This window comes from Heterodontus francisci, chromosome 11, assembly GCF_036365525.1.
Source record: "Heterodontus francisci isolate sHetFra1 chromosome 11, sHetFra1.hap1, whole genome shotgun sequence".
Classification (NCBI taxonomy): domain Eukaryota; kingdom Metazoa; phylum Chordata; class Chondrichthyes; order Heterodontiformes; family Heterodontidae; genus Heterodontus; species Heterodontus francisci.
This window is the reverse complement of record NC_090381.1, coordinates 29,801,871-29,817,966: the sequence shown is the minus strand read 5'-3', so window position 1 is coordinate 29,817,966 and position 16,096 is coordinate 29,801,871. Positions and strand designations below refer to the sequence as shown.

Genomic DNA, 16,096 nt, shown 5'->3' with positions numbered 1-16,096 from the left:
GTCCTGATCGCAATCGGTTATTTATTTATTACTTATTTATTTAGAGATACAGCACTGAAATAGGCCCTTCGGCCCACCAAGTCTGTGCCAACCAACAACCACCCATTTATACTAATCCTACATTAATCCCATATTCCCTACCACATTCCCACCATTCTCCTACTACCTACCTACACTAGGGGCAATTTACATTGGCCAATTTACCCATCAACCTGCAAGTCTTTGGCTGTGAGAGGAAATCGGAGCACCCGGCGGAAACCCACGCAGTCCCAGGGAGAACTTGCAAACTCCGCACAGGCAGTCCCCAGAGCTTTTTTTTTTAAATTATTCGGGACAGCATTTATTGCCCATCCCTAATTGCCCTTGAGAAGGCAGTGAGCTGCCTTCTTGAACCGCTGCAGTCCATGTGGGGTAGGTACACCCACAGTGCTAGCGGTTAGATACAACTGAGTGGCTTGCTAGGCCATTTCAGAGGGCATGTAAGAGTCAACCACATTGCTTTGATCTGGAGTCACATGTAGGCCAGACCAGGTAAGGACAGCAGATTTCCTTTCCTAAAGGACATTAGTGAACCAGATGGGTTTTTACAACAATCGACAATGGTTTCATGGCCATCATTAGACTAGCTTTTTAATTCCAGATTTGATAATTGAATTCAAATTCCACCTTCTGCTGTGGTGGGATTTGAACCCATGTCCCCAGAGCAATACCCTGGGTCTCTGGGTTATTAGTCCAGTGACAATACCATTACGCCACCGCCTCCCCTTAACTGAACCCGGGTCGTTGGAGCGGTGAGACTGCAGTGCTAACCACTGTGCCGCCCAGCCTCTCTCTCTTTAAATTCCTCCAGCTGGAGGCACAATGGCCTCAGCGTCGCACAATTTTCTATCAGTACTGTACACTGTGTGCTGAGTTAGTGCTCCTCTCCACATTGAGAAGTGCTCCCATTCCTTGAGTAATTCCATCAACAGCTAGTCGGAGAACTATTGGTGCAGTGATTGTACGACAAACAGCCCCCGAGCACTGACAGAACTGCCACAAGTGAGACAGATGGTCCCAGGATTGGCACCGGCTGCAGTCACGGGTGCGAGACAGATGCCATAATGATCTAAAAGATGATTCTGAAAGATAAAGGATATCATGAAGCCCTTAGACACAGGTTGTTAATCCCCAATAACAAGTGCATTACACATTCCTACAACACCTGCAATGAGGTGGTGCTGAGTAGAAGCTGGACCTCTTCCTACGATGCCCGACAGACGGAGGAACTGATCAGAACGAGTTCCACATTCAGGCTCTTCCCTGTTCTCTAGTAGCTGTTTTCAACAAAGCATTGGAGGAAGCCTGGATGGTTAACAGAATATAGTTAAAATAAAAAACACAGCTACCCACCCCCCCCCCCCCCCAATTCTTTCCACCCACAGGTAACACAATACTTTCTACAGAAAGTCAAACACTCACCTTTCACCACGGGCTTCCAGGTTCAAATAAAACCCTAACTGGTGGGATAATAGTGCCCTCTGCTGGTTGTAAGGATTGCATGTATGGTGAGATGAAGCTCAGTTTCCAGTGGGTGCAAAACTAACCTTCAATTTGTGCTGTCACTCAGGAATGTCACACTGATACCTTAAGGGATGCTCAAGAGATTGAGGTTAAGCCCCATTATGGGGGCAGAGTAGAAAGCTTTACTCAGCCTCTGACCAATGCTATACATAAGAAATATGAGAAGGCCATACAACCCTCAAGCCTGCTTCACCATTCAATAAGACCATAACTGATCACCTACCTCAATTCGACATTCCTGCCCTATCCTCATATCCCTCAATTCCCTTAGGGTTCAAAAATCGTGATCTGAGTCTTGAATATACTCAGTGACTGAGCTTCCGCAGCCCTCTGCGGTACAGAATACCAAAGATGCGCAACCCTCAGTGAAAAAAATCTCTTTTCATCTCAGTCTTAAATAGCCCACCCGTTATCCTGAGATTGTGACCCCAGGTTCTAGACACTCGGGAAGATGGCCTCTCAGCCTCGACCCTGTCAAGCCCTCCAGGAATTTTATACATTTCAATACCTCACTCGTGAACACTTAATGTTGTCTTTGAATGCCCCAAATTAGAAAGTGCTCCATTTACCAGCACAGAAATCCCTCATGTTGAGAAAATTATCTACAAAAGTGTGTTTCAAAAGAAATGACGCAAATTCCGTTTCCTTTCCAGTTGACCCCGTATCTTGGGCACAGACTGCGAGGAGAGGTTTTTGCTACTATTGTCCGTGGAAAAATAGTCTACTTGCAAGGAAAATTCTCAGACAAACCCCTGGGAGAACATATCCTGATCGACATTACTCAATTATGAACTGGATGAAGATTCACTATTACGCTCTTTCTCCAACTGGAGGAAGCCTGGATGGTTAACAGAATATAGTTAAAATAAAAAACACAGCTACCCCCACCCCTCCACCCCCCAGTCCCCAATTCCTTCCACCCCAGCATAAACATACAAGTAGCACAATACTTTCCACAGGAAGTCAAAACACTCACCTTTCACCACTGGCTTCCAGGTTCAAATAAAACCCCAACTGGTGGGATAATAGTCCCCTCTGATGGTTGTAAGGATTGCATGTATGGTGAGATGCTCAGTTTCCAGTGGGTGCAAAACTAACCTTCAATTTGTGCTGTCACTCAGGAATGTCACACTGGTGTCTTCTTTCCCATTAATGAGAACCTACCTTTCCCATCTCTCAGTACATTTACTCCTAGAAAACACTAACCTAGAAATTCCTGTGCTGGTATTAGTGGATGAATGTTTCACATGGCATTTCTCTATCCATTATTTTAACATGGGATTAACTGCTCCAGTACAATAGAAGAGTGTTATATATGAACATATGAAAAATGAGGGATAGGAAAAGTCCTACTGGTACAGCCAGCCTGTCCCACACAACTCTGATGTCTTGTGCATTGCAGTATGTATACTCCCAACCCAGAAGCCAGATAATTTCCAGACAGACACAAGAAAGAATAAAAACTCAGTCAACTGGAGCGATGGTGGTTGGTGGGGTGGGGGAGGGGGGAGGTGAAAAAAATATGAAAAACTCCTCTTTGGCCCCATTAGGCAATTGAAACAAGCCCAGGAGATTATAGTACAAGGACATCTCAGTCATAACCAGTAAAAGGTCCAGCTCTCGCTTTAAAGAATTCTGCGAATCAGTGTTCACTGCACTAGTTAGAAGCCTGTTCCATATCTCTATTGGCTGGGAAAAGAAACGCCTCCTAACCTCAAACCTCTGAGCACATTATAAACATTAATTTGCTGTCAGCGAGACACATTCCTAATCTACACTTCAAAGTTGATGCAGGCAAAGTCTTAGGCAATAAGCTTCTGTGACAACTGCTAGGAAGTGACAGCTTAAAGGTTGTTTGATGGGCCACAGCAGTGAAAGTACTCGAGGTGAATAAGCTTGTGTCGTGATCAAGTATCTATTACAAACTGTAGTTAGTGTTATGTACAAATCCATAATTTGACTACTGCTTTTGTTTATTGGGAGCAGACTCAGTTGGAACATAATGGGGGTAAAATTTGTCTCCGCCAGTAGTACGGTACGAGCTCATCGCGATCTGGCATCACGTTTTAAACTGCGTTGATTAATCATAAAGAAAATCAAAGATCAAAATGCAAAACAGGTTGACAATTTGCTTGAAGACCATTTCACATCCATTAGCTCTTACCCCCACCATTGTATTAAGCTAATTCACAAATGTAATCACTTCTTACCGCATCCAGTTCTTGCAGCTCATTATTCAGGACTCAAGACTTATAAATACAGCCTGTAACTATTATAACCAACCTCTGTACCAAAACGCTACAGATTTTAGCTTCCCCCACCACCCCCCCAAAAAGAAATTACTGAAGCTCCTGTGGCTTTGCAGGATAAAGCACATTTTCTTCACAGGACATTAGTGATGCTATAAGTACAAGTGTCTGAGGCTTCCAGAGCTTAGGAGGCTTCATCTATTGGTAGCAATGCACAGCTGCAAGCACGACTGCGTGTCACAGAATAGTAATGCCCAGATAAGGGGCTGGATTTTGTTGGGACAGCTAAGGGCCCTAACAACGGGGCAGAATGCCGGGGCAACTCTACCTCAGCCGTTTAGGGGGACCCTTGGCTGAATTTTAGGCCCATCATGCAGATAATTAGCTGCTGTCAGGACAGCTGTCCCTTTAAGGGATGACGGCCTGCCTCCATGAACTGCTGGCCAGTCAGAGGGCCCGCAGCTCTTCAGTTGCAGTAGCACCACTGGAAGCAGTGGTCACTGCTGGGACTGCACCCAGCCAGAGAGATGCAACAATGGACGTCACCCTCAGAAGGTGAGTGGAGCTGCCAGGGCCAGTTGGGCAGTCCCCAGCGAGAAGGGTGGGGATGGTATGCCATTGCAACAAGGACAGCTATTGACATTGGGGGCCCCTCCATGGGCCGCAGAGTGCCTGCTTAGGTGCACCCCCCCCCACCCCAAGCCCACAGGTAGGCCACTAGGGTTTACCAGGTGGTCTCCCCACATGGCAGAGGGTCCTCCTGCTGCTGGTAAAATAGCTGGGGCAGGAAGAGGCCCTTAATTGGCCACTTAAATAACACTGTTGGCCTCTGGGCGGGAGGGCCATCCTCCACATTTCCTGCATCTGGCAGAATGCTATGGTGGAAGGTGATGGGCACTCCAACACTCCCCCCCCCCCACCCCCACCACCTCCCAGACCATCCCTAGAGGACTGGTAAAATCCAGCCCAAAGGAGTGCACAATATACATAGGAAATTTAATACACTTTATATTGGGCAGGGAAGCAGAAACTGAGTAACATTTCCCTATCTACCCTCTTTCTTGCCACTTTTTGTAGAGGGGGAGTCCTATTAAATATTCATCCCACGCTCAGTTACGTAAGCAAAATGATCAGTCGTCCATGTCTATATGATAGTGAACTGAGCATCACCTCCAGCTCTAAGTAGACCAAAAGGGCAAATTCTCTTATCCTATGCTCCCAGTCGAGCCCAGGTCTGTGACTCAGTACTCAATGTTGTAGCGTTCTCACAAATCATGAGAGACTCTGCTAGGACCGCTACAATTGGTGAACTTTACATTATGATTTCTGGCTTCTAAACTTGCTGGATATAGCTGGCGTCAGTTCCAGTCCCAGTCAACAAGCAGCTCAGGAGCTCAGACTTGACTATATTAATTCCTCACTGTTATTCAACAATAAAGGTACTGAAGATTTCAGGCTCAGGCATCTGTCATTTGGTAATCTAAGCATTGTAGAGGCTGCTCGTCTGCGGTGGACCCATCAGAGCTCCTCAGAGTTGGATCCTGAATCTGACTTGGAGTAAAAGAAAAGACAGCGTCTGAAGAGAAGGGTAAAAGTGCTCTCCCCCACACATTGTTTTTGCTTTGAATTTCATCTCCATCACTCATTGATGCTTTTTAAAGTCAGCAATCCAAGGAGAGATAGCAGTGGAGAGTGGATCTGCCACAGGGAGGGAATAATAAAAAGATAAACCAGAACCAATAAACTGTTATGAGTGCTGAGCATCAGGAGCCTGGAAGTTCTCACTGACTTCACAACAGGTTGATGTGTGGGGTTGCAGGCTGTACACAGCCTTGCTTTTTAACTACATGGCCAACGTCAGGTGATGGAGGAAAAAGTCACTCCACGTAAATATCACGAGAAGAGTGAAGGAAACAGTCCAGCAGTAAGGTGCTAAAACTGCCTCATCCTTCAGTACTGTCTTTGGAAAAAAAAGCACTTTAAAAAGGTGTTATTTTTAACCAGATTCACACGACCATGAATGCTACCTCACATTTAGGGACCACCTGCACCATGTTTCTAAACACTAGTCCTGACAAGAGGGGCCCTGCGCTTCTCCCACGATTTCAGTGGGAGACCCATACACATTGAACTGTGAGCAGTTTTGTGGTGAGAATACTTGTCCACCAGGAATTGTGTTTCCAGTGCCCAAACTCCATTGTTACACAAAGGAACCTGACAAGCATCTTAAGTGGAGCAGCCATTCAGCTCCCAATCTGAAGCACATATGAATCAGCCCTGCAGTAGTGAAAGAGGTCAATGCGCTGACAAAGTGTGGCAGGCAATCTCAGGCAGCTCCTTCAAAATCTTTGATCTCTTAAACACCTCAATACACTCACATCACTGCTTTTAAGTACAAAGTGAAGAGATTATTCTCTACAAATTCTGAACATTTATGATCTAGGGTTCAAATAATTAAATATTTGTAAAGTCAACTTTTTTTTAAATGATTTTCCTTTATTTTAGTCTCAAAACATGATTGAAATTCTGATAGGATTAAAAACTTAAATCATTAACCCAGTAGAGTGGCACAATGATGAACAGATGGAATGTGGTTAGAACAAACAGGAAGGAGGGTGGGAACAGTTTCTGAAATAAGCAAATTACACCACCATCAAGCCAGCCAGATGCGCCGTCTTAGTTAGACCACCTGAAAGGTGGCTGCAAGCAGCAATGAGGCGCTACCCCATAACTAGAAGAAAAGCTAGGAAACAAATCAAGCCAGCAGCACTCAGTTTTCCAAGAAATCATCTATAAATGGATATATCTGGAAACAGTCTCCCAACTCTCTATTTAGGAAAACTGCTGAAAATTGCAGCAGTGTGCAACTACCGAGGGCTTCAGTTCCATTTCACCTCCTCTGATCAGCAATAATCAGAAAATTAAAACAAAACACCATTAAAGTCCCTCACAATCATCAGTAAACCATGGTGTATCTTATCTTTAATACAAGTTGTGTGCCTGTTGACTGTTGGGCAGGTTTGATTCACTGTGGCTATAAACTTCAGTTTAAAATGACCAAATGTGACAGGATATTGGCGCAGCCCATTCAGTTACAGCATGCATTTCACACACGCAATGGGGAAATGGTGGCGTAGTGATAATGCCACTGAACTAGCAATCCAGAAGCCCAGGCTAATGCCCTGGGGACATGGGCTCAAATGCCACAATGGCAGCTGATGGAATTTAAATACAATTAATTAATAAATTCAATTAATTAATAAAATCTGGAGTTGAAAGCTAGTCTCAGTAATGGTGCCACGAAACTATTGATTGCCATAAAAACCCATCTGGTTCACGTTCGGGAAGCTGTCCTTACCTGGTCTGGCCTTCATGTGACTGCAGACCCACAGCAATGGGGTTGACTCTTAACTGCGCTCTGAAATGGCCTAGCAAGTCACTCAGTTGTCAAGGGCAATTAGGGATGGACAACAAATGCTGGCCTTGCCAGCAACGCCCACATCCCACGAAAGAATACAAAAAACAATGCACAGTTGATCACTTCCTATGAAAATATTTTGCAGTGAATTCTGCTGACAAGTCTCTGAAGGGAGTATCGGAGTCTGACTTCATCTTGGGTATTCGGCATAAAGTACGAAGCCTGGGGGAACGCAGCAGCAAATTCTGTCCAAGACCCACACAGCTGGAGGTCAGCCAATAGAGAGCCATAGACTGTAATAGAAAAAAGAGGCACTGAGCAAGCTTGTCCAACCTATGTAGAAGATAAAATAAAAGGGGTGTTTCAAGATGAGGCAGCACAAGTGCCTTAACCTTGAAAATTAATGTATTTAATGGAATAATACCATTCCCCAGTCCTGGGGGGGAAAGGGGCATATTGTCTGAGTACTTAAATACTACATTCCCACAACCGGTACAAAGATGGAAGCTCTCAACAGATCAGCCTCAACATTAAATGAATATACTTTTGGGGCTCTACTGGTTTGTCTGGCCAGTGATTTTAGACACACAGACTAGAGGATCCCAGACTTGTTGAATTAGCTGATATCAGCCTGGGTAGCAGTAGGAACATAACTGAACTCTTAGCTCAGGCAAGATGAAGGCAGCTGAGTTTCCCAGCAACCACTGTGGTGCAGATCTCCTTAAATATTCTGCCAACTTGTTCACAAGTCATGCATGAAGATTGGATATATTGATGAGGTAAGGACATCTGGTGCCGTCAGAGCCATAGCCCAGCAGGAATTAATGCCTTTGGAAGGGAAGTGCAGAATACTGGCCAGAAGAAAAAAACAAGAGAGTTCAATATCTTGGGAAGTTTAGTTTATTAGTTTAGTTTAGAGTTACAGCACTGAAACAGGCCCTTCGGCCCACCGAATCTGTGCCGACCATCAACCACCCATTTATATTAATCCTACACTAATTCCATATTCCTACCACATCCCTATATGTCCCTATATTTTCCCTACCACCTACCTATACTAGGGGCCATTTCTAATGGCCAATTTACCTATCAACCTGCAAGTCTTTGGCATGTGGGAGGAAACCGGAGCACCTGGAGGGAACCCACGCAGACACAGGGAGAACTTGCAAACTCCACACAGACAGTACCCAGAATTGAACCCGGGTCGCTGGAGCTGTGAGGCTGCGGTGCTAACCACTGTGCCGAATCATTTCCCATAAATTTTCCAGAATACAATGTGTTAGGTCTTATTCTCAAATATTATTTTCTATTAATAAAGATTACAGCTATTTCTTCTACAAGTCATGATTAGAAAACTTCATTTGGAGGCCCTGCACCTGCAGAATTCAGTGGTTAAGGCAGCAGACCCGTGAAGAAAACAGAAATGTTGCAGTACCCATGGGGTGGCACTAGTCCATGGCGGCAGGAGGGGGGGGGGGGGGGGGGGGCAGGGTTTTACAGTAATGAAGAGGAGTTAGGGCTTTATTGGTGGAGATAAAATGGCTAAGAGATGACCCAACATGAAGGATTATGACAAGGTAAACAAAGATAGATTGTTTCCATGATCCAAAGAAACAGTAAGGAGAAAGCACAACATTATGATCACAAGAGTGAGATAAGAAAAAAAAAAATCTGACACAAGCCATTGTTAAAGGAGCCGATAAGTTCTTCTAAAAAATAATAGCTTCAAACTTAGGAATATCATTAGGTAAGGGAAGCAAATGGGAGTACGTTAGACTAGATGGTCCACATGGATAGAAACACTAATGCCACTGGATAGGCTGAATAGTCTTTCTGTGCTATAACATTCTTTGATTCCACTGGACACTTGACTTCTTTGGTTTACTACTTGGTGAGGGCGCAAATACTGAAGCATTACAATGGAAGTAGCAGCTTTTCAAAATGGCAATGCTACTGCAGGTATCATTTTAAATAAAGGCTACTTTGGCTGTAACAGCAGCAAAGTCAACAGTATGACAGAACCCATACAGTTCAAATGACAGGCAAAGCTTGACCTCCACTGTCATGGGGCCAGCAAGTACTTACTGAGGGCACTGTTGCAGCAATCGGAACCATGAGCACTGAAATTCCACGAATCATGTAAGTGACGTATTTCTGAAATTTTGACAATTCGATTCTCCGGAGTGCAAAAATCTATATTTGAATAGGAGGAACAAAAAAAGCATTATAGGGTTTGGAGCAAAGGAGACAAGTTTTCTTTTTTAATATATACTCATTCACAGGATGTGGGCATTGCTGGCTAGGTCAGTATTTATTGCCCATCACTAATTGCCCTCGAGAAGGTGGTGGTGAGCTGCCTTCTTGAACCGCTGCAGTCCACGTGGTGTACGTACATTCACTGTGCTGTTAGGAAGGGAGTTCCAGAATTTTGACCCAGTGACAATGAAGGAATGGAGATATAGTTCCAAGTCAGGATGGTGCGTGGCTTGGAGGGGAACTTGCAGGTGGTGGTGTTCCCATGCAACTGCTGCCCTTGTCCTTCTAGGTGGTAGGGGCTATGGGTTTGAAGGTGCTGTCTAAAGAGCCTTGGTGCGTTGCTGGTTTATCTTGTTGGTACACACTGCTGCCACTGTGCGTCGGTGGTAGAGAGAGAGAATGTTTGTAGATGGGGAGCCAATCAAGTGGGCTGCTTTGTCCTGGATGGTGTCGAGCTTGAGTGTTGTTGGAGCTGCACCCATCCAGGCAAGTGGAGAGTACCCCCTTTGTAGATGGTGGACAGACTTTGGGGAGTCAAGTGAGTTATTCGCTGCAGAATGTGGTGATTATCAGCAGCATGAACTTCAGTTCATCAAGGCCTAGCCAGCTGAACTGTTATCTGAAGTGTTTTATGGTGTCACATGACAAAAAAAGGGAAGTATAACAACTTCAGTACAGTCTTTTCACAAACTCCAGACGGAGTCACAATGCCATCTCGGACCTTTACAATAGACTGAAGAATGTGGAAATTAGTCGAATGTCCTGTAATGCTGAGAACTGAATTCTGCTAATCAAATCAATTAGTTAAGTGGTTCAGTCACACACAAAAGAACTAGTAAAATGATTACATTCCTCAGAATTGATCAAACATGACCAAGCTGTGAATGGCCAACAGTTCACATATCTGGAGGTGTACGACAGCGGCTCATGCTTCTAAAGTGAACACCGTCAGCGACACCTCATTTCATGTTCAACAAGCACAGTAGTTCCTTTTCATCTGCAGCATAAAGTGAAAAATTCACTTGGATCTTAAGCATAATCCTGTGGACAAAAATTCTTGTCTAGTACCTGTTAATGCAATGGAAGGAATTTGAGAGAACACGTTCTCAGTGGTTCAGGAACTCTTCCTGTAAGATGACCTTGTCCCAAAGACCAAGACTTGTAGCTTTTTGGTATCAGTCCCTGCACTCTCAAACTTTGAGTCAGAAGGTTATGGGTTCCAGTTCCACTCTAGAAACTGGAGCACAATATGTAGGCTGACACTCCAGTGCCACATTGACAGAATGCTGCACCGTTAGGTGCAATCTTTCAAATGGGACATTAAGCCGAGGCCCCATTTGCCATCTCAGGTGGATATAAAAGATTCCATGGCACTATTTGAAGAGCATGGGAGTTTTACCGTGTGCCCTGACCAATATGTATCCCTTAACCAACATTATTAAAACAGATTATTTGGTCATTATCACATTGTTGTCAGTGGGATCTTGCTGGGTCCAAATTGGTTGCCACGTTTCCTACATTACAAAAGTACTTAATCAGCTGCAAGGCAGCTGGGACATCTGGAAGTCGTGAAACATGATACACACGTAAGTTTTTTTTCCCCCACATCCTGTAATTTGTAGGCCTGTTTTTGCTAGAATTTAGAAGGCTAAGGGGTGATCTGATCGAAGTCTTCAAGCTATTAACAGGAAAAGTCAGGCTAGATAAAGATAAACTATTTCCACTGGTTAGAGATTCTAAAACTAGGGGGCACAGTCTAAAAATTAGGACCAGACCATTCAGGAGAGATGTTAGGAAGCAAAGGGTGGTAGAGGTTTGGAATTCTCTCCCACAAACAGTTGAAGCAAGAACAGTTGCTAATTTTAAATCTGTTTCCTTTATTTCTTTTTTGTTAAGCAAATTTTTGTTAAGCAAAGATATTAAGGGATATGGGCCAAAGGCAGGTATACGGAGTTAGGCCACAGATCAGCCATGATCTCACTGAATGGCGGGACAGGCTCGAGGGGCTGAATGGCCTACTCCTGTTCCTATCTTCCTATGTTCCTACGTATGCTGATTAAACAGTCACACTGTTACCACACCCATCTTCAAAACAGCACATATTAAACTGTTTAAAGCTATTAAGTGAAAATATGAAGCAGAAATGTTCAGCATATATAATGTACAAGCAAAAAATCAACAAGAGTCTGTAATGGGTTTTGTACATTTTGTAAAAACAATATAAAGTCTAAGTTCTGAAAGACACAATCCTGGTTACTCAGGAAGGTAACTTCAATAGATTCACTTGTATCACTCGAGAAGATACTAGTATTCATCATAGGATGTTCTAGAACTGAACTGAATGACAGATAGATTTGTATGGATGTTTTAACCATCTTAAAAAGCTTAAAACCAATAAATTAGGAAGATTCAGAACCCGCTAGACCAACCTCTACCTTTTTTGAAATAGTGACATCCCAAGTGGAGATTGGAAAGGCACACAATACATCTAGACTTCAACAAAGCCTTCCATATGTTCCACGTGAAAGGTGGCTAAACAAGTTTATATCAGGGAATGCAAGTAAAATTTGGAATGAACAAGGATTTGGGCGAGCGTACTAGTTAGGGAAATGTCATTGGGGAGATATACTGGAGTGGACTACAGCAAGGATCAGTGCTGGGGCCCACATGGTTTCTGATCTACAGAAGTGATTTTGATTCAGAGTTATAATATAAATCAGTCATTTTCAGGTGATATCAGACTGGAGAGGGGGCACAGTATAGTCTAATGATGGAGCAAAAGAGATGAAAAAAGACCTATATTTATACAGCGCCTTTCACAACTACCAGATGTCCCAAAGCGCTTTACAGCTTTTGCACTGCAACAATTTACAAAACAAGAGATTGTCAGGCTATATTGTCAAACTAATACAATACGATCTAGTCTGGTTAACAAATGGGTCTGAAACCACAGATGTATAATTTTTTCCAAATTACAGGAAGCCTCTACTATTTATGCTGGTATTGCCATTAGCAATATAAATCAGCAAATCAATCTGAAGCAGGATCAAAAGATTCCCCTCTGTACAGTCAAATAAAGGAAACAAGCTTGTAGAATCATACAGCACAGAAGGAGGACACCATTCAGCCCATCGTGTCTGTGCCAGCCCTTAGTTCCACTCTTGCTTTTTCCCTATAGCCCTTCAAATTTTTCCTTTTAAGTATATATCCAATTCCTTTTGCAAGTTATGACTAAATTTGCTTCAATCTTCTACAGAGTGTCTATTGACAGCACTGTGTCAGCCAATGAGTCAGACAATGAGTTGGAAGTGGGGCAGGACTTACAGTCAGACTCAGCGCACCACTGAAAACAGTATTTTAAAAAGAGTCTCCACCAGCTACAGAAAACAGAACTCATGACAAACTACAGCAACAAAAGCAGGATTATTACCCGAAAAATGTAGTGAGTTACATTAATTTGTATTATGTAAGTAAAATCAGTCACTTATAGCATTGCAGTCTTCAGACATGATTGGTGGGGGAATCACCCAAGCATATCCAGTCTGGCTAGGAATAATGGCGTCACTATATGCCGTCACCTTTTTAAAGCAGTGCGTTGCAGATTATAATTCGCTGTGTGAAAAAAATTCTCAATTCCCCTCTGGCTCTTTTGTCAATTATCTTAAATCTGTGTCATCTGGTTAGTGACCCTCCTACCAGTGGAAACAGTTTCTCCTTATTTACTCTATAAAACACTTCATTATTGATATTTTTGATCTCTTGATTAGAAGGTCTGGTCTGAGCTCTAAGTCAATGAATCAATCTGCATGTTACACCCAAATAAGGTCTTTAGCTTGGTTTATTCAAGAACTCAATTACTTCATGACATCCAGAAATACAGGCATGTGATAGGACGCACTGCGCCACAAATCATTGTACAGAGACTGCCCTTTTTAAAACAAAAATTAAATCACTTGCTTCCCCTACCATTCCCTACTCAACTTGCTCACAAAACTCAGTTTGTAGTTTTTTTTAAAAACATGGCTGTATGTTACATGGAAAATTCAAGTAAGCAGAAAGCTCCATTTACTTTATTTGCATGAAGCACAAACACAGAAAAATTCTGGTAATTTGCAATTTGTGCTCCTCTACCAAGTGAGTGAATGTCAACGCCAGTAACAGATTATGTAAAGCAGGGTTGTTCATAAGATGACCTGCAGGTCATTTGCAGGTTACCTGCTCCCATCAAGATTAATTGTTCCAATACATGTGGATCTTAATTTGCAGCCTGTTTGGCTGTGGGATGTTGACAGAGGTGAGATGGTGCACAGCTCCTCTTTTCTCTTGCTCCCAGCAAAGCTACTACTATTTGGAGGCCTTACTAAAGCAGAACTATTAATTCAGTTTCTTTTCCTTTGAGGAAGTGCTTGACATCCACTGACAATTGTCAAGTATCATCAATAAAGGAGCTCACTACATAGGGAATCAAAGGCATGGCCCACACCCCATCGTTCCATGATACAATTCCAACCAATGCTACCCTCTGGAATACTGTAACACCGATGTGGAGCATTACAAGATAAGCCACATATCGCTTGACCATCACTGCTCCAACGTACATTGCACAGAAAGAAACTCACTGCTCTTTAAATGGACAGTCAAGGAAATGAAAATATTCTCTTTCATAGTGAGCACTGAGTCTTAAATGATCTCCTTACCTCAACTATCAAAAGGTTAACGAGTCCCAATGAGATGGGCAGAATCCAGGTGAAATCAGGCAAAGTCAGGTCAGGAAACCAAAGTACTCCTCCCATTGCTAGGTCCTGAACTGCAGCTGCTAAAACAAGAAGTGGGATAATTAGCTATCGTGCCATCCCAAAGGCCCATCAACCCACAACCATCTACTAAACCCTCCAACTATCAACCAACCACTGCAACAATCCTCTAACCATTAAGCACCTCCACAAACTTGTAATCAATCAACCCATCTACAACACAACCCTCCCTACCTCCTGCCATGATAGTTCCTCCACTGTTAATCCACCCAGTCATAATACCTCAGTCACCACCCTCAGCAATATTTCCTTTGCCACCTGTGTGCTCATCCCATCAGCCATCTCATTTCCTAAATGGTCAGAGAAGCAAGGAAAAAAGATAGAGGGATAAATGCACTGAGGAACCAAATCAATAGATGAACTGCTCACCAAGAGGTTATTTGTTTTTTTTTCTTAAATCTGCTTTGTAGTTCCAGCACTTTTATCAGCAAACTGAAAAGACGAGACACATGATTTTTTTAAAATCCGTTAACGGGATGTGAACAACACTGGCAAGGCCAGCACTTATTAAACATCCCTAATTTCCCTTGAGAGCCACCTTCTTGAACCGCTACAGTCCATGTGGTGTAGGTACACCCAAAGTGCTGTTATAGGGAGGGAGTTACATATGAATTAGGAGGAGTAGGCCCCTTGGCCCTGCTCCGCCATTAGTAGGTTCATGGCTGAACTGATTTCTCCATATTACCACCTACCCCAACCCCTTGCTTATCAAGAATCTATCTACCTCTGCCTTAAAAATATTCAAAGACTCTGCTTCCACCGCCTTTTGAGGAATAGAATTCCAAAGACTCACAACCTCAGAGAAAAAAATTCTTATCTTATTTTTAAAACAGTAACCCCTGGTTCTAGATTCTCCCACAAGGGGAAACATCCTTTCCACATCCACCCTGTCAAGACCCCTCAGGATCTTATATGTTTCAATCAAGTCGCCTCTTACTCTTCTAAACTCCAGTGGATACAAGCCTCGCCTGTCCAATCTTTCCTCGCAAGACCGCCCGCCCATTCCAGGTATCAGTCTAGTAAACCTTCCCTGAACTGCTTCCAACGCATTTACATCTTTCCTTAAATAAGGAGACCAATACTGTACATAGTACTCCAGATGGGGTCTCACCACTGCCCTGTATAGCTGAAGCATAATCTCCCTACTTTTCTATTCAATTCCCCTCGCGATAAACAATAACATTCTATTAGTTTTCCTAATTAGGTGCTGCACTTGTATACTAACCTTTTGCGATTCATGCACGAGGACACCCAGATCCCTCTGCATCTCAGAGCTCGGCAATCTCTCAATTTGATGTGGAACCTTATCAAATGCCTTCTGGAAATCTAAGCACAATACATCCACCGGTTTCCCTTTATCCACAGCACATGCTATTTCTTCAAAGAGCTCCAATAAATTGGTTAAGCATGATTTCCCTTTAACAAAACCATGTTGATTCTGCCTGATTACCTTGAATTTTTCTAAGTGCCCTGCTATAACGTCTTTAATAATAGCTTCTAACATTTTCCCCAAGACAGATGTTAAGCCAACAGGTTGCAGGTTTTTGAGCCATCCTGTGATTTCAGGTGGAAGACATGGTTTGAAAGTGTATTCGATCTCTTATTTACCATTCCGCTTGAACTCTACATCTCATTGTTAATCCAAGCTTTTAATCTTTGGCCTCCTACATTGCTCCTGCCAGGCTCAATCAAAATTTCCAGAACAGTATTTCAATTTTCTCCCAAGTAAGCCTTCCTTGCACAGCCCATAAGGCAAGTATATCCTTCTTTAGGTAAGGAAAACAAAACTGTACTCA

General features: G+C 43.2%; 2 protein-coding genes across 10 annotated transcripts in view; one reads left to right on the top strand and one right to left on the bottom strand.

The window, feature by feature from the left end:
* Positions 1–2,594, top strand: part of zgc:103559 (Allantoinase, mitochondrial) — a 45,812-nt gene extending 43,218 nt beyond the window's left edge. For all 5 annotated transcript variants that reach the window (XM_068041892.1, XM_068041891.1, XM_068041890.1 and 2 more), the window contains one exon: positions 2,217–2,594. In XM_068041892.1, the coding sequence (XP_067897993.1) occupies positions 2,217–2,354 (138 nt within the window). In that variant the 3' untranslated portion in view covers positions 2,355–2,594. The remainder of the gene's footprint in view (positions 1–2,216) is intronic.
* Positions 2,595–6,283: 3,689 nt separating this feature from the next.
* The window catches only part of cox18 (cytochrome c oxidase assembly factor COX18), a 31,398-nt gene continuing 21,585 nt past the window's right edge, over positions 6,284–16,096 (bottom strand). For 4 of the 5 annotated variants that reach the window (XM_068041896.1, XM_068041897.1, XM_068041898.1 and 1 more), the window contains 3 exons: positions 14,184–14,302; positions 9,316–9,423; positions 6,284–7,523 (listed from right to left, as the gene is read on the bottom strand). In XM_068041896.1, the coding sequence (XP_067897997.1) occupies positions 7,350–7,523; positions 9,316–9,423; positions 14,184–14,302 (401 nt within the window). In that variant the 3' untranslated portion in view covers positions 6,284–7,349. The remainder of the gene's footprint in view (positions 7,524–9,315; positions 9,424–14,183; positions 14,303–16,096) is intronic. The other variant, XM_068041899.1, reaches the window with a different exon arrangement.